This window comes from Engraulis encrasicolus, chromosome 5 (assembly GCF_034702125.1).
Source record: "Engraulis encrasicolus isolate BLACKSEA-1 chromosome 5, IST_EnEncr_1.0, whole genome shotgun sequence".
Taxonomy (NCBI): Eukaryota; Metazoa; Chordata; class Actinopteri; order Clupeiformes; family Engraulidae; genus Engraulis; species Engraulis encrasicolus.
In genome coordinates, this window is record NC_085861.1 from 41,961,000 (window position 1) to 41,981,357 (window position 20,358).

General features: G+C 44.8%; 2 protein-coding genes across 2 annotated transcripts; both read left to right on the plus strand.

The window, feature by feature from the left end:
• Positions 1 to 7,072: 7,072 nt before the first annotated feature.
• On the plus strand, positions 7,073 to 11,649 carry zgc:136493 (uncharacterized protein LOC692276 homolog). The gene is made up of 6 exons (XM_063198237.1): positions 7,073 to 7,161; positions 7,494 to 7,869; positions 8,125 to 8,296; positions 9,679 to 9,857; positions 10,848 to 10,944; positions 11,187 to 11,649. Exons 1-6 carry the CDS (start codon positions 7,081 to 7,083, stop codon positions 11,338 to 11,340), a joined length of 1,059 nt encoding a protein of 352 aa, XP_063054307.1. The 5' UTR covers positions 7,073 to 7,080; the 3' UTR covers positions 11,341 to 11,649.
• Positions 11,650 to 11,877: 228 nt separating this feature from the next.
• On the plus strand, positions 11,878 to 20,288 carry pard6ga (par-6 family cell polarity regulator gamma a). The gene is made up of 3 exons (XM_063199430.1): positions 11,878 to 12,074; positions 12,710 to 12,932; positions 18,881 to 20,288. The coding sequence occupies exons 1-3, from the start codon at positions 12,015 to 12,017 to the stop codon at positions 19,954 to 19,956; spliced, it is 1,359 nt and encodes a 452-aa protein (XP_063055500.1). The 5' UTR covers positions 11,878 to 12,014; the 3' UTR covers positions 19,957 to 20,288.
• The last annotated feature ends 70 nt before the right edge of the window (positions 20,289 to 20,358 follow it).

Genomic DNA, 20,358 nt, shown 5'->3' on the forward strand with positions numbered 1-20,358 from the left:
CCCTTAGCAACCCTTCATGGCCCCCCAGGGGTCCCCGGCCCCCACTTTGAAAACCACTGCTATAAGAGTCTAAAGTGTCTATTATGGCCCTGGCTCTATCTGATACAATGTAATTGAAGGAGTCCCCTCCAGTATTTAATGGAATGCATTTTAAAAGATCCCATGACTCCGTTCGAGACATAGCAGTGCCTTCTGCTTTTAAAAAACGGAGCAGACAATGTGTCCTCTATCTGGCCCCCGTGTCACGTCTCAAGTCAACCATGTGGTGTAGAATAGAGCTCTTTATCCATCTGACAGACCACCATCTAATTGACAGCATCGCTCTTTTTGGAGGGAAGGGGAGAGGGTTTTTTGTTAGCAATACAAGCCGCAGCAAAAACCATATGATAACTGATATGACCATATGATATATTGTATAATAACCACGACTCCTTTTTTTCGAAACATCTGTTATTGACACTTTGTAGCCACATTTTGCTGTAGAGATAAAAAACAACAACATGGCAACGTTTTGACATTTTGTTTCAGTAGGGTTTTGGTCAAAACTGCATCCACAAACGCAGTGCTATCATTGCAGCAGCAGAGCTGCAGTGGATTGGCGGTGTGGTATCACCTAGGAAAGGCTTAAAACAGCTTTATCCATTAGAGAAAAAAAATGTCTGATAAGGCGCAGATAAGCCGGAGCTGCCCTGGGTGACCCAGTGCCCCCTGCTGTGACTATATACGGTCCCCAAATGGCAACTTCCACTTTTATCTCGTTTTTCATCCTGATATTTTCTCTTCCGCCACTGCTGGAGGTGGCAGTCACCATGAAGAGCTTTGTGACGCTGGCTTGTACTCACAACTGTGCTGTCCCTGCCAATGCTAATGGTGCTGAGGCATCTATATCTATAGTAGGCTATAGTATCTCTATTCAGTATACCTCCACAGGTGAATTAGATTGGACCACCCACTGTCTCTGCTCTGATCCCACCACACATACACAGAGAATTAATAGCACACATACAGTAGGTACATATATGATATTGGATTTGTGGAAAAAAGGTTCGCACACTCCTTTGGATTTTTTTCAATACACATAAGGGTGTGCACAGTTCCACTGGTAATGCTGCACTAAGTAGACGTTGAAAAGACTTTGCCACCTAGTAGTGCTACAGAACTGCAACATTAGACAGAGTTGTTGACCTATGTATCCTGCTTAATGTGGACGGGGCCTTAATACTCTAAGACCAAATACACCCTAGAATACCCTTAAATGTACATACAAGTATAGAACTTAGTTAAACTAGGTTATTGTCAGTCCCCACACGCACTCTCTCGGGGGATGTTTATTTCCAGCACCCACCCAAAATCACAGACATATTTCCTTATACAGACGTGTGTTTACACGGGCAAGAGGTTATCCCCCTAGTGATTTTTGTGTCTGGTTCTTTTGTTTTTGGCTGATTGCAAAGTGCAGGGGTGGCATTATCTTTCAAACCCAAAAGCCCCACAGCCAGATGGCTTTGGCTCTCATTGGCGGAAGGAATGTTATAAATAAACCGTGGAGGTATCAGAGTCGGAGAGAGAGAGAGAGAGAGAGAGAGAGAGAGAGAGAGAGAAAGAGAGCGAGAGAGAGAGAGAGAAAGACTTCGGTCATAGACATAGCGGCCAAGGGCAGGCGTATAGCCTGGTCTACCTGCCAAGCACATTGTCAGGAGCAAGACGAAAGGGCCCCGGGGGACACCAGGGCCGAGCCTCACTCCCTGCCACTGATCAAAGAGCAGAGACATCTGTGGCTGGTCATCAATGCTATATTGCCCCAATCGCAGTGCTTTACAGTTGTTATGAGATGTTGAGGAAATGTTTGAATAAAGACATGTTGGAAACATATGGCTCAAGAGTGTGACAGTATGAGAGGATGAGACTTACAGGTCTGTCAAAACAATGACAAAAATACATTGGTGACAGTTGAAAAGCAAAGCAAAACAAACAAAAAAATCTTCAGGCATGTCTGTCAACAAAATGACAACTCTTACGTTAATTGCTGGCTTTGTGCCACCAGTCGTGGCATTTATCACCAAGGAAAAGAGAGGAGAGAAAAAAAATGACGAGTGGTTATGAATTCAAGCCCCCTGTCACCGCAAGCACTGACTCAGGCATGTCGCTGCAATTTAACCGAGCAAGAGCCCGTCGGTCATGAGGAGATTTAACCGTAATCGAATGTGGCTTTCACAGCTTTTATTGCCTGCCATAAAAAAGTATCATATGCGCTCCAGTTCACTGACCCTTTGTGCCTCCCGGAGCACATCACAGACACAGGAAAAAGAAAGAAAAGATTGACCAGGTAAGTCTTAGGTTTGTTGTATATTGTGTACCAGTATGTGTGTGTGTGTGTGTGTGTGTGTGTGTGTGTGTGTGTGTGTGTGTGTGTGTGTGTGTGTGTGTGTGTGTGTGTGTGTGTGTGTGTGTGTGTGTGTGTTTGTGTGTGTGTGTGCATGCGTGCATTTGCATGTGCATGTGTACTGCTTGCATGTCTTTGCTTGTGTGTGTGTGTGTGTGTGTGTGTGTGTGTGTGTGTGTGTGTGTGTGTGTGTGTGTGTGTGTGTGTGTGTGTGTGTGTGTGTGTGTGTGTGTGTGTGTGTGTGTGCGCGCGCGTGTGTGCATGCGTGCATTTGCATGTGCATGTGTACTGCTTGCATGTCTTTGCTTGTGTGTGTGTGTGCGTGTGTGTGCGTGTGTGTGTGTGTGTGTGTGTGTGTGTGTGTGTGTGTGTGTGTGTGTGTGCGTGTGTGTGCGTGTGTGTGTGTGTGTGTGTGTGTGTGTGTGTGTGTGTGTGTGTGCATGCGTGCATATGCATGTGCATGTGTACTGCTTTTGCATGTCTTTGCAAGGGTGTGTGTGTGTGTGTGTTGTTTGAGTCACCATTTGGGACTTCAAAAGGTTTCGCCATGTCATATGTAACATCAGCCAAAAACAACAACAGAAGATGCCACCGATTACCCCGGCATACCTATGCAAATAAATGAAATGAAATCTAACCATTTTCCCTTGGCAGCGAGCATCGTTCATTAAAAGACAATAAACAGGAGTGCCATCAAAGAATGTGGAAACCAGCAAGTCATTTCAGGTTACATCATTCAAGAAGAAGATTACATGCAGACACAAAGCCACAGGCTTGTTGCACAAGAAGACAACTGACTGAGAATGCATCCCACTTATTTTCTTTTCTTTCTTTCTTTCTTTCTTTCTTTCTTTCTTTCTTTCTTTCTTTCTTTCTTTCTTTCTTTCTTTCTTTCTTCCTTTCTTTCCTTCAGTTCCTCCGCTCAGGGCTGAATAAAATAATAGTATCACTAATACAACAGTTATTACACGGTAGGGATAATCGGGCAGGCCACAGGTCATGGGATTTACTTGTTTATACTACTACAGAGCTGGCTCTGCTTCCTCTGTTCTGTTGGAGAGGAAATATGGCCAACACTGCCATTGGACAGGCTACAGGGGGAGAATACTGTACGTCCTATCGATGTACAGCATCTTTTCATAGTGTGCCACAGCCAACAGAGTCATAAACACACAGGCAGCTCCAGTCGCTCCACTCCACCTCAAGTGTAGCGAAACTTTAAACATAGACGTATAGAACAGGGTGGACCAAAATAGTTTTTACTCATTGTTTTAATGACCACGTCGTAATCTGTTGCTTAAGGCTCTCTGTAATGTCATAGCAATGTTGTTCTAAGGTCCTTAAGTATTTTCAGTAAGGGCCTTTTCACACCAGAATGGGGAAGTGTGGCGGGACGGAAGCAATGTTTACCAATGAAAATACATGGAAACAGATCTGTCCTTCCACACCAACACAGCGGTAGCAAAATGGGGGGATTTTAAACAGCACTGGCTGCACACACAGTGTCAAAGGCTGAGTAGAACACACTGGCTGAGACTAGGCAGAAAGACCGCCGCATTCTCACTGTCGCCACGCCATGCTCTTGTGTGTCACTGGCCTAAAGGCTCAGAGTGAATAGGCCTGTCGACAGGCCCATCTGCAGTAAGAGGCTACATCTCCACAAATTATTCAAGAGTGTAGACACATTTGACAGCTTTTCCAGTAGTAACAAAAAAAGTTAAAAGCAGGACCAGAACATGCCACGTATCAGCATGCAAACACACAGTATTAGAAATTATGTGAATTTCTCTGACAGTTGTGAACAAATTCGTGAGAACTTTTCACAGATAGTTTACAGAGCCCTCATATTTATGACAAACAAACCATAGCATCACTAAAGGATCTTTGATTTGGATGGCTTCTAACTGTGGGAAACTCAGTTGTTGGCCAGTTCAGATCAGATTTTTTGTCAGTCTTCCCTGTAAAAGATTTAATGTGAACAGAGCATACAATCACTCTTACTTACTTCATTTCACTCATGAAGTTTATCATGAAGACACACAAAACATCAAGGTTGTATGTTACTTTTAATCTGACAATTTGAAAAAACATGAAGCACTCTCAAAGGCCATAATTTACAATAGATTTGATGAAAGTACTGCCTTTCCCTCAGACCAGCCAGCACTTAGTCCTGTAATTAACAATGTCCAAAGAGTCCGTCATTGAGTGCCAAACAGAAATGAAAACATAAATGAATATGGACATAAATGAAATAAAAATGTTGATTTCTGTCGCTTCATTTTTCATCCTTCCCTCCCTGCTAGGACCCGATTTAGTCCTGGCACTGAGGCAGTGGCAGCAGAGCCACAGTAGGCCCTTCCGGAGCAGAAGTCTTTGTTTAGGTTCACTTGGATCGTCCGCTAACTTAGTCAGCGTGACCGTATGGGCAAAAGGTGTTCATTTATAATGCCTCCTGCGTTCTCTCTGTTCATTCAGGCCAGACAAAAGAGAAAAACACACACCCACTCATGCACCCCCCCCCCTCCTCTCTCTATCTCACACACACACACACACACACACACACACACACAAACACCCACCCACACACACGTACGCACACACTGTTCCTTTATCTCTCATTTTGGAAATTAGATGGTGCCGTTCCGGTGCTTGGGCATTAATAACAGGGCACGCGCGTTTGGTGTGTATTATTATTATTATTATTATTATTATGGGATGTGGGGCCTACTGTAATTTTAATTGGATGAGCGCCGAAACTGGCAGTTGGATGGCGTGTGTTTCTCTCTCTCCCTCTCTCTCTCTCTCTCCCTCCCTCTCTCTCTCCATCTCTCTCTCTCTCCCTCTCTCTCTCTCTCTCTCTCCCCCTCTCTTTCTCTCCCTCTCCCTCTCTCCCTCCCTCTCTCCATCTCTCTCTCTCTCTCTCTCCCTCCCTCTCTCTATCCATTTCTCTCTCTCTCTCTCTCTCTCTCTCTCTCTCTCTCTCTCTCTCTCTCTCTCTCTCTCTCTCTCTCTCTCTCTCTGCGATCCTGTGTGACTGACTGTGACTGTGTCTGGGCAGAAACAGTAGAGCAGATGGGGACGCGAGGAGAGCTGAAGCACTCCCCACAGACACCGCTAGACAGCCAACCAACACCTCCCTGCTCTGGGAGCCTGCCGCCCGCTCAAGAGACCCACTGTCCCTTTCAGATGACATTGTGCGTGTGTGTGTGTGTGTGTGTGTGTGCATGTGTGTGTGTGTGCACGTGCATGTGTGTGTGTGTGTGTGTGTGTGTGTGTGTGTGTGTGTGTGTGTGTGTGTGTGTGAGAGAGAGGGTGAGAGAGAGAGAGAGAGAGAGAGAGAGAGAGAGAGAGAGAGAGAGAGAGAGAGAGAGAGAGAGAGAGAGAGTGTGTGTGTGTATGCGTGGGTGTGTGTGATGCCCATAGCTGCTTTAACAGGCAATAAAACATGACTGCCATAGCCACCATTATCCTTTTTCTTCTATCAGTCTGTCTTCTACACAGACAGGGAAGATAAAACCATTGAGGGATGCTGTGGGTATTGACTTTTGAAAAGCAGGGAATTCACAAGTTGAACATGAAATCATTGTGTGTACTTGCTGTGTGTCTATGCATCCTTACATCTTTGTCAGTGAGTAAAAAAATAAATGCTAATTTAATGCACAGAGAATACTCTGGGATGGAACAGATTCTAGAAGATGTTAAATGGACTCTCACACTGCATTGTTCTACAATGTATAAACTAGAGCCCATTGATCTGTGTATGTCTGAGTACAGCTGTGGTAACTAATAGCCGGTGACCAGAAAGGTTAGTGGGTTGGGAGCTAAATTTACCTTTAATAAAAGGCCAATAAACACATTTGGTCCTTATTGGGCTACCCATGACATGTCAAGGCTGTAGCTGGGACTACTGAACTGACTAGGCCTACTAAAATTGGTCAACCAGGACTTTAAATTGTCCCCACCACTTTCCCCCTAATATAATGCAAAAGTAAAGCATGAACCTCAAACAGTTTACAGAATAATGCCCCCACCATTTTCCGAACCAAACCTGACACCATTGTGCGGAAAAGCCTTTGAAAATGCAATATAGGCCCACTGGAGATCTACACATCAAAAAGGAAGTACAAAACAATGCACATACAGCTGTCCATTGTTTCTCACAAAATAAACGGAGGTTATTGTATTTTTATCAACTGTAGAGTACAGAAAATGTCCCCCAAAGGCAAGTTTGGCTTAGTTTTGTCTTTCCAGGGTATAACATAGATGTGTTACGCCCTCTGCTGGCCTTTATCGGCATGGCAAATTAGAAGCTTTGCAGATTTTGGGGTTACATTGTAACTGTATTACTGTATTATTATATATCAGAACAATACTAGTCTGCTAAATGGGATAGTTCATTTATATATTTAAAAAACGAATTGATAAAATGTGATATTCAGTTGTTATTGTGTGTGGATTGGCCTGTGGAAAGAATTACTGTGACTGAGAAGGTCTAGCTGTGGAGAAAAAAGGTTTTCTCATGTTCTGTGAGTCGCGTTTGTCACCCCATGTAATAGGTAACATACATGTACGTTTGGATGTTGCAATAACTTAAGTTACGCAGGCCTATGCGCAGTGAAGCATGATGAAGTCCGGTCAAGGTCCGCACTCATCGGTGAATCGGCACTGGATTAAGAGCGTCTGCAAGACATGAAGAAATGAGTCCTGTAGTGGCGTACAGTTTGCAGCTGGCTCCCCGAGTCTTGAGAGGGCTCTTCCGCAGCACTTATTCACAGTTGGTGAGATACATCAACAATGCATGCTTGTCTACGGCAGATAAATATTGTTTTTCTGTGTTGATTTTATGACCACTTAGTTCTATAAATATTCTATTGCACGCACACGCAAATGTGCGTTTGGCAGGCTTGTTGCATGTTGTGTTGACAGCTAGAATGTTGACTAACTTCAGACGCTTTTGAATGAAGTGCTACATTGTCTTCCCTCACTTATCCATTGTCTGCAATAAGGTAGCCTGCAGAACAAGTAACAGAAACGTTCAAATGTAGCCTATCTTTGTCATTGTATCAATTAATTGACACATTTTGACTGACTTGACCCCATTTACGCACAGGCTATGGCGAAACCATGCATCTTGGCCACCAGGCTTGGTGCACCGGGCGCGATATACAAGTGCTATGCGCCCTGTATTGAGAAACATTTCACCATCATTCCCACAGAAGAATTCACGCAGAACAGACAAACCCTCTCCGACAGCATACAGGCAGTGTTTGTCTGGGGTGGTGCTTTGGTGGTTGACCGTGATCTTCTGCAATCACTGCCCAATCTCAAGGTGGTGGTGAACGGTGGGGTGGGTGTTGACCATTTAGACATACCACTGATAAACAGCTTTGGGGTTAAAGTGTGCAACACCCCTCACGTAGTTGACAATGCCACTGCAGATATTGGCATGGGCTTGATGCTGGCATCTGCAAGAAAAATTCTGGATGGTAAGCTTATCCCAGTGTCAAACATTTTTTTTACTAACTTAGAAGATTTATGAGAACATTTTGATATGCAGTACTATTATGCATCTGTAATGTTTTTCTTGAGGGAAAAAAAATGCAAGTATTTTATCATACTCTAAAGTGTTTTAATGTGTTGTGTTAACAGCATAGCCTACAATATGTCCATCATGGCTGAGTCACTATTCTGACTGAGTGTCTATTCTGACTCTGTATTCCGTCCTCTCTCACTAAACCCAGGCCATAATTACTCTGTCTGCCATGACTCTGATGACTTGCCGGAAAGTTCTATGGGCAGCGACGTTAGTGGTGCCACTCTGGGCATCATTGGGATGGGCCGCATCGGCTACAAGGTGGCCAAGAGGGCCTCAGCATTTGACATGAAAATCCTCTACCACAATAGAAACCGGAGGTATGTAACCACTTCAGTGATGCCTCGAAGCGTGTCAAAGTTAAGCTGCCTTGCTTAAATATTGCCAGAACAGCTGCTGTGTGGGTGTTAGGCTCTTCAGTACATGATTTACATTTTCCTCGTATTAAGTCACACACTTACTGTAATTTTCATATTTTTGGCTAAACCGTGGATAGTCACGCCCTGGATTGAGAAAGTGCTGTGTGTGCAGTCGTGCATTGCACGAGTGCTGTGGATTTGTCAGCTGTCACCAAAAGAAAAAAAAGAAAAGAAAAAATGCTGCCAAGCTAAGAAATATTGGGCGATGGAATTCTGCTCGCTTGTAGTATAATCGTTCAGAGTTTGCTGAAAGGCCGCAAGCAGCAGCAAAGCTTCAAGCATTCACAACATCTCACGGTAATAACACAGCTGTAGTGAATTCTGAAACATATATCATCAAGAAGAATGCATGGCCAAGTAATGAGCAGACATGCATTTGTAAAACAATTGTACATAATTGCATAATTTACCCAAATTTGTCATGCACACAACTTGACATGGATGAAAGTTCCGTACCCCTAACATTAAGAAGACGGCTCAAACAGTAGTATTACATTTCAAGACATTTATGCATCAGATGGCGAGAGCTCAGAAGGGCTACTGCTGGTGTTTCTTATCCACCCCCTCTTACTCTGACCTCTTCAGAGCTACAGCAGCTCTGGGTGTAGAGATGTGTTCATTTTGCTTTTTCTCCTGTAGCCTAAAAATCTTTCTAGACGAAACAAAGAAAGCAGAAGCAGAAGTTTGAACAACAAACGTCAGATTATACATTTCATGTCAAAGTCTGGTTTCCCAGGCCATAACGGCCATAGAAATATAACAGTTTTATTATTTGCCATGCACATGCCTCGGCATGAGACAAAAGTCTAATTCTGAAAATAGCACAATGAAAAGTCAGTGGGTAGTACATTTCAAGACACTGACATTAGAAAATTGCCTACTTTTCCATGTGAATATGTGTGCTTTACTCCTTTTGTAGCACAGAAATCTAGACGCACCCAAGAGGATTTAGCGGCATGGCTGCTGGACTGCCCCAGACTATACATTTCATGTCAAAGTCTGGTTTGCTAGGTTAATACTCCTGGGTTTTGGCACTCGCATGCAAATAAATACATAAATTAATATATACTGTGTATATATATATATATATATATATATATATATATATATATATATATATATATACACGTCGACCTACTAGACATATCATGTGGAAGCAGGTTTTCCTGACTCTTACCCCTGGGTGCCCTGACGTGTATAGACATACTCATAGTAATGTAGCTGACTGTATATGGTAGAGTATGTTCATGCTCACATGTGTGTGTGTGCCATGCCCCCTGCAGGCCAGAGGAGGAGGAGCGAGCGGTGGGGGCCACCTACTGTGCCAAGATGGAGGACCTCCTGAAGAGCTGCGACTTTGTCATGGTGGTGGTCAACCTCTCCCCTCAGACACACAAGCTGATCGGAGCCAAAGAACTGGCCCTCATGAAGCCTACTGCCACCCTGGTCAACATCAGCAGAGGTCATTAGCAACACTGGACACATACACACAGGGCCACTGACAGCTTTAGCTGGGCCCAGGACAAAGTCATCTGAAAGGGCCCCCCACCCAATAAATTCAATGTAATGTGGACCCCAATTATGGGCCTCTCCATCTTCCTGGGCCCGGGACAGCTGACCCCTTTGTCCCCCGTTCTCAGCTTCCCTGCATAAAGACAAGTTGATACTGCTCGTATTTACCTTTGGTTTTGATTTGTTTAGCTGTATGTTATTAATGCATGATTGAGAAAAACTATTTGTTATATAGGACCTACATGCATTTATAAATGGCCTGCTATTGTGGCATGTAATAAAACACTTATGAATTCTGGGTTATTGACTAAAATTATGCATTTGGGTTGTTAAGCAACAGTAACAAAGGACCCAAATTACAGCTTACTGTAATACAAAAGTACGCCTATAAAAAGCCTGGAATTAACCAGTCTCTGCTATGTAATCTTCTATTGCGCTTCATCTGAAAAATTCTTTATTTCAAAATGCCAGAGTGAATGTCTTCATTTTTCCCCAAACTTGTAGTTTCCAGACGTTGGAATATGCACACATGCACAGAAAGCTCCACTTATGTCCCAGGGGCCTACCTCATAATGTCTTAAGTACCTAGAAACTCAGCCTTGCTTTATCTCCATATGCAGCAGGGCAGTCATGGGTAAGCGGTTAGGGCGCCAGACTTGTAGCCCAAAGGTTGCCGGTTCGACTCCCGAACCACCATGTTGGGGGAGCTCTCCCCCATCCTCCTCCATGACTGAGGTACCCTGAACATGGTCTTCCCACTGCACAGCTCCCTTGGGGCGCCATTGGGTGCTGCCCCCTTGCACTGGTGAGGCATACATGCAATTCCGTTGTGTGCACTTGTGCACTGTGAAGTGCTGTGTCACAATGGCAATGGGAGTCGGATTTCCCTAGGTGCTTTCACTTCACTTTCACTTTCACTTCTTTCCTCTTCTTCTTCCAGGCCTGGTGGTGGACCAGGAGGCCCTTGTGGATGCCCTGCAGAGGAAAGCTATCGGTGCTGCTGCTCTCGACGTCACCTACCCAGAGCCACTACCCAGGTAGCCAGGAGTTTTATTCAGAAGTCTATAAAAATGCATTTAATAACCACCGCTTTTATAACACAAGTGCAAGTCAAAGGCCATGGCTGGTAAGCTCTGTATCTGCAATCACTTAACAGAGAGAAAGAGAGAGAGAGAGCAACCTATAGCCTAGGGACCCCGGGCCACCTTCATCAATGTACATCCAGCCCTGTGTGTGTGTGTGCGCGCGCGTGTGTGTGTGTGTGTTTTCTTCCCCACAGAGGTCATCCTCTGCTGTCCTTCCCGAATGTGATCGTGTTGCCCCACATGGGCACCCACAGCAGGGAGACGACCGGGGTGATGGTGGAGAGGATGATCACCAACGCCCTGGCAGCCCTACGTGGAGACACACCTCCCAACGAAGTCAAGGTGTAAGACTTTGCAAATGCTGCAATGATATGTCTTCTCGGACACCAGGAACCATAGTGAAATGCAATGATATTCCTTTGAAATCACAATGCTGACTGTGAAGTTGATGTAAGATTAATCTTGGTTTAAGCTTGATTTTTACCATGAAAATGATTTATAAACAATAATTACTGTGTAATGTAGTGTGTCATTATATCCTGTCATTATGCACAATTGCCTTAAATAATAAAAGGCTGATATACAGTATTTTTAAATAAAATCAGTAATTTTCCTCATGAATTCACATTTTACAATAAAAAAAGGTTGATTATCTTACATGTTGCCTGCTACTTCATGATTTGTGGGAGTGGGGGTGAGAGTGCTTAGACTGCGGTCCACTGTGGTTAGTAACAGAATTCTTAAATCAGTGCTGACAATGAATCCTCAGCTATCCGGTAGCGCGGTCTAGCCGTTTTTAGAACGGAAAAAGGCGGACTTAAGTGATGTCATTGTAATATTATTTGTGCCTCCGTTCTGGCCGCTCGCTCTGTCTTGGAGCGCTGATAGAACGTGTGCCGAACGGTCCGGGACCCTCTCATCTAATAAAGGATGTGAATTATCCGGATCACAACTTTACGCATCGTCAAGAAGACAAATCCTGACAGTAATTCTCTTCACATGGCTCTCGGGCATCTGGGGAAATGAATCGGAGTAAATCGCAGTCTTTACGCAGCTTTTCAATTGTCGAAGTGAAAAGCAAAGTGAGTATATTTATTTTATGTTCATGTTCTTGCTGGAGTAGGCTACGTGCCTTCAGCGTTAAGTGGGAGAAGAGTAAATAAACAAAGTCTAAAATATTCGTCTGCAGTGTCCAGCGCAGGAATATCCTGTCTACCACTAACGGGAAGGATCACGCCTGCAGCGTCAGTGTTTTTGTGGAAAAGTATCCGAAAATGGTTCATAACAGTCACTTTTCTTTGAAGAGTTTTACTTATCCAGGATTCATCCATCCATTTCAGTTTCCACTTAGGTGACTGGTAGATGCTTTTGAAAACACTTATGTTCTCCTCAGGAAGGAATTCCTGATAACAGAAATGGTTACCAGACACTTCTATTGTTTCAGTTGATTGTTGAGACAGGCTAATTCCACTTGAGCACAGAGAGCAGTCCTCTGTGCATTAGTCACGCTATTGAAACCCCATATCCATTGCCAAGACATTTTAAAAGGTGAAATTCACTATCACCAAAAACCAAGAAGTTGGGTGTTATTAGGAACCAAAGCTGCAATGACAGATGTGTGTGACATTTTTTTCTCACTTACTTACACTTACACAGAAATGGTGTCTAATGTCTCAACGTTTTAAACCTGATATGTTTTCCCCTGTCTCTGTCACAGTATGGGGCAGAATTCCGAAGGTTTTCCCTTGATCGCTCCAAACCAGGAAAGTTTGAGCAGTTTCACAAGCTCATTCTGCAACTCCACCGGCTGGCCAATACCCCAGTGGTGATCGGCTATGCAGACATCCAAGGAGACTTCCTTCCCATCAACAATGACGAAAATTTTGGCAAAGCTGTCTTTACAGCTCACACTCTCCTTCGTATCTTCATCCAAAGACCAGGTAAGGGTCAGGACAGGAGGGCTTATGGTGTGTGAGGCACTTTGGGTGACATCAGTCAGGTAAGCCAATGGGGGGACAGAGCTGTCCGTTGTCTCGGACCCAGGGGAATAGGTCAGAATGGACCAGGGTTCAGTTGACTTTGTCCCGGGCCAGGCCAAAGCTGTCAGCGGCCCTAACATCAATATATGCGTTTCCTCCCAAGTGCGTATATCACACAGTTGTGTTACACTTGTGTTTCTGTCTGTTCTGGTGTTGGGAAGAAAAAAAAAACATTCAAGTGTATCCTTGTGAAAATTACAGCCCTTGCTTGACTTGAGATGTGGTTCCCTTCATTTAAGCATGATGGTGGTTGGATTTACACATCTTAAAATTACAGCTCCTTCATACAGTATGTGATCATTTTTTCCAGTGCGTATATGCTTTTGAATGAAAGGTTGGTTTGGCGTAGGAAACAGGATTTACAACAACAGAGTACAAACTCTGTTTCATTATTCATAGGAAAAAGGAAGTTGTACCATATAGAAGTAACTGCAATACCTTTGTTTTGGATTCATGTACTGATGTGTATTTCCTCATGGTCCCCTGCAAATTAGTTATTGTTTTTCCTCCACCCAGAATGGGAAGTAATTTCAGCCATTCAGAGGATCTGTGTTTACTTTGAATAATTGCTCTGAGTTCCCCTGTGGCGAGTTTGTTTGTGTGACACACTATTTACTCTCGTAGTTCTCTGTGCCACAATTTATGCAGCCATCCCACACTGTAACAAATAGCTGTTTATTTACGGCAATTCTGCAACAGCATTCTACTGTTTTTCGAAAAAACAGACAACTACTGTGAAAATATTACTTTGAGTCACATATTGAGCATAAACAGTAAGTACTGCACAATAGCAGAACTCGCCGTTGTGGAAAAAACTAGAGATGCACCGGATCCTGATTTTTAGGATCCTGCCGGATACCAGATCCACTGAATAAGATCCTGCCGGATCCGGAACCAGATACCGGATCCTACAAAAGGGTTGAAACATATAGTCTACTCGCACACGTGGGCCCTTTTTATTACGTTGGCGCAAACTATTTTTTAGACTCATTGGCTTATTGCCACACTGCCTGCAATAGCCGCTTCCAAAGGGATTTCACTCCATGCAGTGATATGGGTTGTGAAAGACTGAAAAGCCTAGGCTAGACATGCACCAGACCCTGATTTTTAGGTAACATGCCGGATACCGGATCCACTGCTTAAGATCCTGCCGGACCCGGACCCTGTGAAAAACTCTATTATCCTGACGGATCCGGAACCGGAACCGGATCCGATGCATCTCTAGAAAATAACAAGTGGCAAGCACCATTGAAACCCACTCATCCTCCACTTGTCCGTGATCACCATCAAACTTCAATACCACCTGAAGAACTGAAGTCATTCTGACTGGTTAAAGATTATCTGATACTATCAAGCATGATGAAACAATTTCTAAGGAAACTACAATACTTAAAAAGTGCTTGATGCAGCAAAGTGTGAGTAGCACATGCATTTTGATAGTGATGAAAGTGTGAATGGCTGAAACATTTTAAGAACTTGTAACACTCTTGCAACAAGCAGCCCCATCTAAACCAATCTGCTAATCAGTGCCTGGCCTCACCTGAGTAGGGCTGTTATGCCATTATTCAATTACGGGCGTCACCTGCCAAGGGCCTGATGACTCTGGTCACATGGTACTCTTGCACCTGTATATAAATCTGGACTATCAACACTTCAGTTCCTTGCCTGCCTTCTGGCTGGCCTGCATGGCACAGCATAGCACTTGTTTGCCTACAAGCTTGCCTACAAGCTTGCTTACATGCTTGCACACTTTCCTCTTTGTGAAAGCTTGCTGTATGTGGCATCATTTGTGGCATTGTTGCATATAATGTGCCTGCTGCAAATTAGGCATTGCTTTGAGAGCTAGCTTGTAGTGCTGCTTGTTTGCTGTGCTACTTGGTGCAAAATATTTTTTTAAAGACTGACCAATGCTATATTCATCATTGGCTCATCAAGAGATACAGTAAAAAGCCCACCTTGCACACTATCATTGTAACAGCACTGCGTACTCTGAAATTTTATTCATGCCCACACTTTCAAAGGACCACGGCAAACCATTTTCTCAATACAGCATAGCGCCATAGTATCATGCTCAAGGCACTCCAGTCATGGTGAACGATGGGAGGGTGGGGTGGTAACATGGCCAGGGTACCACAGTTATGGAGAATGATGGGTGGGGTGGGAAGTTGCCATGGCCATATTCATGAATACAACTATGACCCAGTATTTGCCTGTCATCACACAGTACAATTCAACTTTTTAACTGAAATGTACTGTTATTTTTCTGTAGAGTACTGTTATTTAACAGTTCAATTGCTGCTGAAAAAATGTTATATACTGTGATACATTAAACAGCAATGAGCTGTATTTGATTTTTGGTGTGAAATAACAGTAGAATTACAGGTAAATATAATTGCCAGTAACTGCCGTTATTTTGCAGGGAAATTTTCTTACAGTGCAGTTGAGGATTGCTCAAAGGCAGGGTTGCCAGATGAGAACGATGATTTCCAGCCCAAAACATGCTCAAAACCCACCTGGAAGCACCAAATCCTGCCCATTTTGAAACAAATACTATTGATTTCTATGACCATAAATCAGCAGAAAACCCCCCCCACCCAAATGCCCTTTTTACCTGTTTTTACCTATCCTAAGCATCCCAATTTGGCGGGAAACCGCCCAATCTGGCAACACTGCTCAAAGCAAGACCTCGCCACTGTCATGTACTGTAAGCAATGCTGACAGGACTCTGGAGCGACACTTTGCCTCGGGTCACTTCAGGCTGTGCACAATGGAAATAAAGTCACCATGAAATAGAAATACACACGCAATCACGCACACACGCACGCGCACACACACACACAAACACACACAGCGCAAGTGGCAGAGAGTCAGAGAGAGCGGCTCCCTCTTTTTCTTTCTGGCACACTCAGTCACAGAGCCCAACACATACAGTCCACCAATATTCTATATATAGTATTTTAACGTTCTACTCTTCTCTGACTCATAATGTCCTAGTGCGTCCGTCCCTGCATATGTACCGTGCACAACCTCAGGCAGAGAAACATTCACTGTCCCTTCACATTTGGTGTGATTGTGTCCATTTTGAGCCAGGGAAGAAAAGCATAGATAAGAGGCACAGGGGAAGCAAGAGCCCCTCCCCGGCCTCCACCCTGGTGAGGGCTGTCAGATCTGATCCCTCAGAGTCTGCTTAGTCGTTTAGTGTAAGCTCTGGAAGAGATGCTGTCATGAGATGCCTCCTGAGTTCTTCGTTAATGAGAGAGGCATCAGATGATGAAATACAGAGTTGAAGTTATTCACCATTTCCTACCCCATGCAGCTGTACCAGTGTATGAAAAAGGGTGCAGTAAACTCAAACTTGCGTGCCTTGTGAGGTATCAGTATGATGCGAAGTATCAGTGTTTTAAAGTAACCCAAAGCCCCAAGGTCTGACCGAGTCAATTGTACATCCATGTTTTCGACGCATTTAGTGGTTAAACATTTGACCCCCCTATTACAGCGCTTATGAGATTGTTATAACCAGTCCGACTTTACGCATGTTGCAGTGTTGAGTATTCATGAACAGAAATGCTGAGTACCTGGTAGTAAAAGATGGCAAAGTCCGCTTCAGCCAGAATTCCTGGTCTATGCTCTTGTGGTCCTGCTCCTAGGTCAGGCGCGTGGATGTGCAGCCTTTAACCATTTTCCGTATCTGCAGGAAAGAGGACACATTTACACAGGAAGTAAATTGAAGGGATGTCTGTTCCAGTAAATTTTAGGGCTGCCAATTCCAGCTCTCACCTCGCCTCTGACTTAAATGGAAATATTCTTGAGGAAGATGCTGAGCCCTAATGTCCAGTTAAATGTTTTCACTGTGCTAGTTGCCACCTTGTATGGTATCCTCCTACCATGGTGGTTGTAACATATTAAGGAGTCAGCAAAAGAAAATCATTTGTAAAGAATGATCACATTTTCTCTGTCGAGTGTGAAGAAGAGAACCAGTGCAGTCCATTAACCATGTCATGTGGTGGTGCTTTGTATGGAGCACAACACGGATTCTGGCAGATATGCTGAAACATATGTTGGCACTACAATGTGGTGTGTGGGCAGAGGCACAGGCGCTGGTGCTGGCACAGGCAAGTGTCATTGACAATGGCTTTGGAGTCACTATCAGCTACAGGTCCACAGTACTGGTTTCCAGTACTGATGACCACGTGAAAATGGTCATGGCACAGGTGGCCACAGGTGTTGCGATGGTGCCCGCACTGTGTGCCAGGCTGCAGGTGGCAGGGCCTACTGTGGGGATGATAGCAGGACTGTCTGGTTGTGTCAAAAATTTCACAAGGACAGCTCCCACACGCTGTTCTCATGTATGGTGTTTATTTGCAACATTTCCGTCAGCTTTATAATACATATTGTTCAACGATATGTTTTGTATATGGATTGTGAAGTTGCCTGATAATGGTCGTAAACCAAAGCATTGCAAATAAATACTGCATATGAGGACAGTGTGTGGGAGCCGTCTCTGTGAAATTGATGAGCCGGCAGGTAGCCTACCACACCTGTCAAAAGGTGCAAATTGTGCTGACACAGGTGACAGTAAACAGAAGCACTGGTGTATGGCTAGCACTTCTATTTACAGACTATCTATTATAGTGTAATAGCGTAAGACAACACATTATATCACTTGAATGTACATGCAATTATTGCATGGCTATATAAAAGGAAGGTACCGTAAGCATGGCTGTGCTTATCTTTTAATGTACATTTTCAAAGAAATAATATGCACACTTATTTTAGGTGACTGTTACACGGATACATTACAGATATGCATTCATGTTTTGCCTTACATACAGTAATACAGTAGAGGAATATATAAAGATGTGAAGCCACATTATTTGTCACGTTCTTCTATAATTGCTTGATGTATGGCGCTCATAAAATGGGCACCCTTTTCCTTTTGTCCTGTTGGGTGAGGAGAATGAATGTGTTTGTCAATATTTGAAGCTTTCAAGTTAATTACCCATTTCCTGCTGCTACCCCCTCTTATGCAGTGGCATCAAGTCAACTCTACAATAGTAATGTAATGGCATATCCATAAGTATTGTTATTTTCTAGGCTTATTTTTTTACCAGTATGTGTTATTGTCTGGTTATTTCATGAATATTTAATAGGGGAAATGGATGTCACAGTCATGTCAATTATATACACGGATATGTCAACATTTATACACAACTACATTCTTATTTTCCATATTTATCTTTGTCCTGGTAACTGATATGCATTTCATGGGGGAAATGGCAGTTGCAATCATGTGAATTATGTGCACGGATGTATGAACATGTATGCACATTAACATAGAGCATATGAAGCAGAGATGCACCGGATCCGGATCCGGCAGGATAATAGGGTTTTTCACAGGATCCGGGTCTGGCAGGATCTTATGCAGTGGATCCGGTATCCGGCAGTTACCTAAAAATCAGGATCTGGTGCATCTCTAGTTTTTACGTAGCCTAGGCTTTTCAGTCAGTCTTTCACAACCCCATTCGCTGCATGGAGTGAAAGCCCTTTGGAAGCGGCTGTTGCAGGCAGTGTGGCAGTAAGCCAATGACTCTAAAAAATAGTTTGAGCCAACTTAGTAAAAAGGGCCCACATGTGCGAGTAGGCTATGTGTTTCAACCCTTTCGTAGGATCCGGTATCCGGTTCCGGATCCAACAGGATCTTAATAAGTGGATCCGGTATCCGGCAGGATCCTAAAAATCAGGATCCGGTGCATCTCTAATATGAAGCGCACATTACTGACCGCTTTACTGTATAATAATCATTCTATTATTAAGTTATTAATTCGCCATTTTGTTCTTTTTTCCCGCAGAGGAGGTCGACCGGGGCACCTACCTCCACGGCAGTGTGTCTCGGCAGAAAAAGCCCGCCGCCATTGCAGCGGCGCTGCACGCCGACGTGCTCCGCCGCAGACCCCCGCTCCAGATAGGTCTGCCCCAGGACTTCCGGCCTGTCTCCTCCATCATCGACGTGGACATCCTGCCCGAGACGCACCGCAGGGTGCGCATGTACCGGCAGGGCTCTGAGAAGCCGCTGGGCTTCTACATCAGGGACGGCACCACCATGAAGGTCACGGCCCACGGCCTCCAGAAGGTGCCAGGCGTCTTCATCTCCCGCATGGTGGCCGGCGGCCTGGCCGAGAGCACGGGCCTGCTGGCCATCAACGACCAGGTGCTGGAGGTCAACGGCATCGAGGTGGCCGGCAAGACGCTGGACCAGGTGACCGACATGATGATCGCCAACAGCCACAACCTCATCATCACGGTCAAGCCGGTCAACCAGCGCAACAACATAGTGAGGCAGAGCTTCAGCATGTCTAGCTGCATGGAGCTGTCTGTGGACGGGCCCAGCAGCTGTGGCGGTGGTGTTGGGACCCTGTACCCAGGCCTGCCCGTCCTGCTGGCCAACCAAAGATGGATTGGGGAAGGAGGAGGAGGAGGTGGTGGAGGGCTGGAGAGCGATGACGACGGCGACGTGGTGATCGAGAGGCACATGAAGCAGCCGTCTCGCCACGGCCACGCCGCCAGCCCCTCCGTCCCGCGCCCGCCGACGCCCCCGCGCATGCGGGCGCACTCCCGGCCCAAGTCTCCTAGCGGCGGGCAACGTCGCCCGCACTCCATGATTGTGACGTCCTCCGCAGCCTCTTCCTCCGCGTACCACCGCTCGCAGCCCTGCCTGCACGTCCCCATGAGCCCCAGTGACCTACTGAGCGCCAACCTGTGCCACCACCTCACGCTCCAGCAACAGTACGGCAGTAGCCCCACGGTGAGAGGAAGCACGGCCAGCCTGCACAGCAGTATGCTCCGCACACTACGGACAGAGCCACTCCCCAGCCTGGCCATGGGCCAGGGAGGCATGGAGGAGGACGGCATTGTAGTCATTCTCTAAAAAGAGAGAAATGTCCACAGATGCAGTATACAAGGAGACAAGGATTTTCTAAATGTGTCACATGCATAGCAATACTAAGAAAAGCATAATGTGCAGTGAACTTAAAAGTGTGACCTTAGATCTTCTGTGTCTTATAGAAATGAGGCTCTTTGGCTCCTAAAAACACACTGTCTCTCTCTCTCTCTCTCTCTCTCTCTCTCTCCATACCTGCATATAGCATCTATGCACATGGGCATTACACTGGAATATGAGTTGTATGTATTGTGTGTGTGTGGTCTATGCATATTATGTAAAATACTAAAATGAAAGCAATAAATGCAAAATATTTCTAATGGCAATGCTATTACAGTTCTTCTCTCTGAGTTGTTTAGCCATGCAGAGCATGCAATACCATCATATAAT

Bases quoted from the DNA above. Each gene is read 5' to 3' on its own strand.
- pard6ga (XM_063199430.1), top strand. From the start codon at position 12,015: ATGAATCGGAGTAAATCGCAGTCTTTACGCAGCTTTTCAATTGTCGAA. The intron at 12,075-12,709 runs GTGAGTATATTT...TCTCTGTCACAG, and splicing joins TTGTCGAAGTGAAAAGCAAA to TATGGGGCAGAATTCCGAAG. The intron at 12,933-18,880 runs GTAAGGGTCAGG...TTTTTCCCGCAG, and splicing joins TATCTTCATCCAAAGACCAG to AGGAGGTCGACCGGGGCACC.
- zgc:136493 (XM_063198237.1), top strand. From the start codon at position 7,081: ATGAGTCCTGTAGTGGCGTACAGTTTGCAGCTGGCTCCCCGAGTCTTG. The intron at 7,870-8,124 runs GTAAGCTTATCC...CACTAAACCCAG, and splicing joins TGCAAGAAAAATTCTGGATG to GCCATAATTACTCTGTCTGC. The intron at 10,945-11,186 runs GTAGCCAGGAGT...TCTTCCCCACAG, and splicing joins TACCCAGAGCCACTACCCAG to AGGTCATCCTCTGCTGTCCT.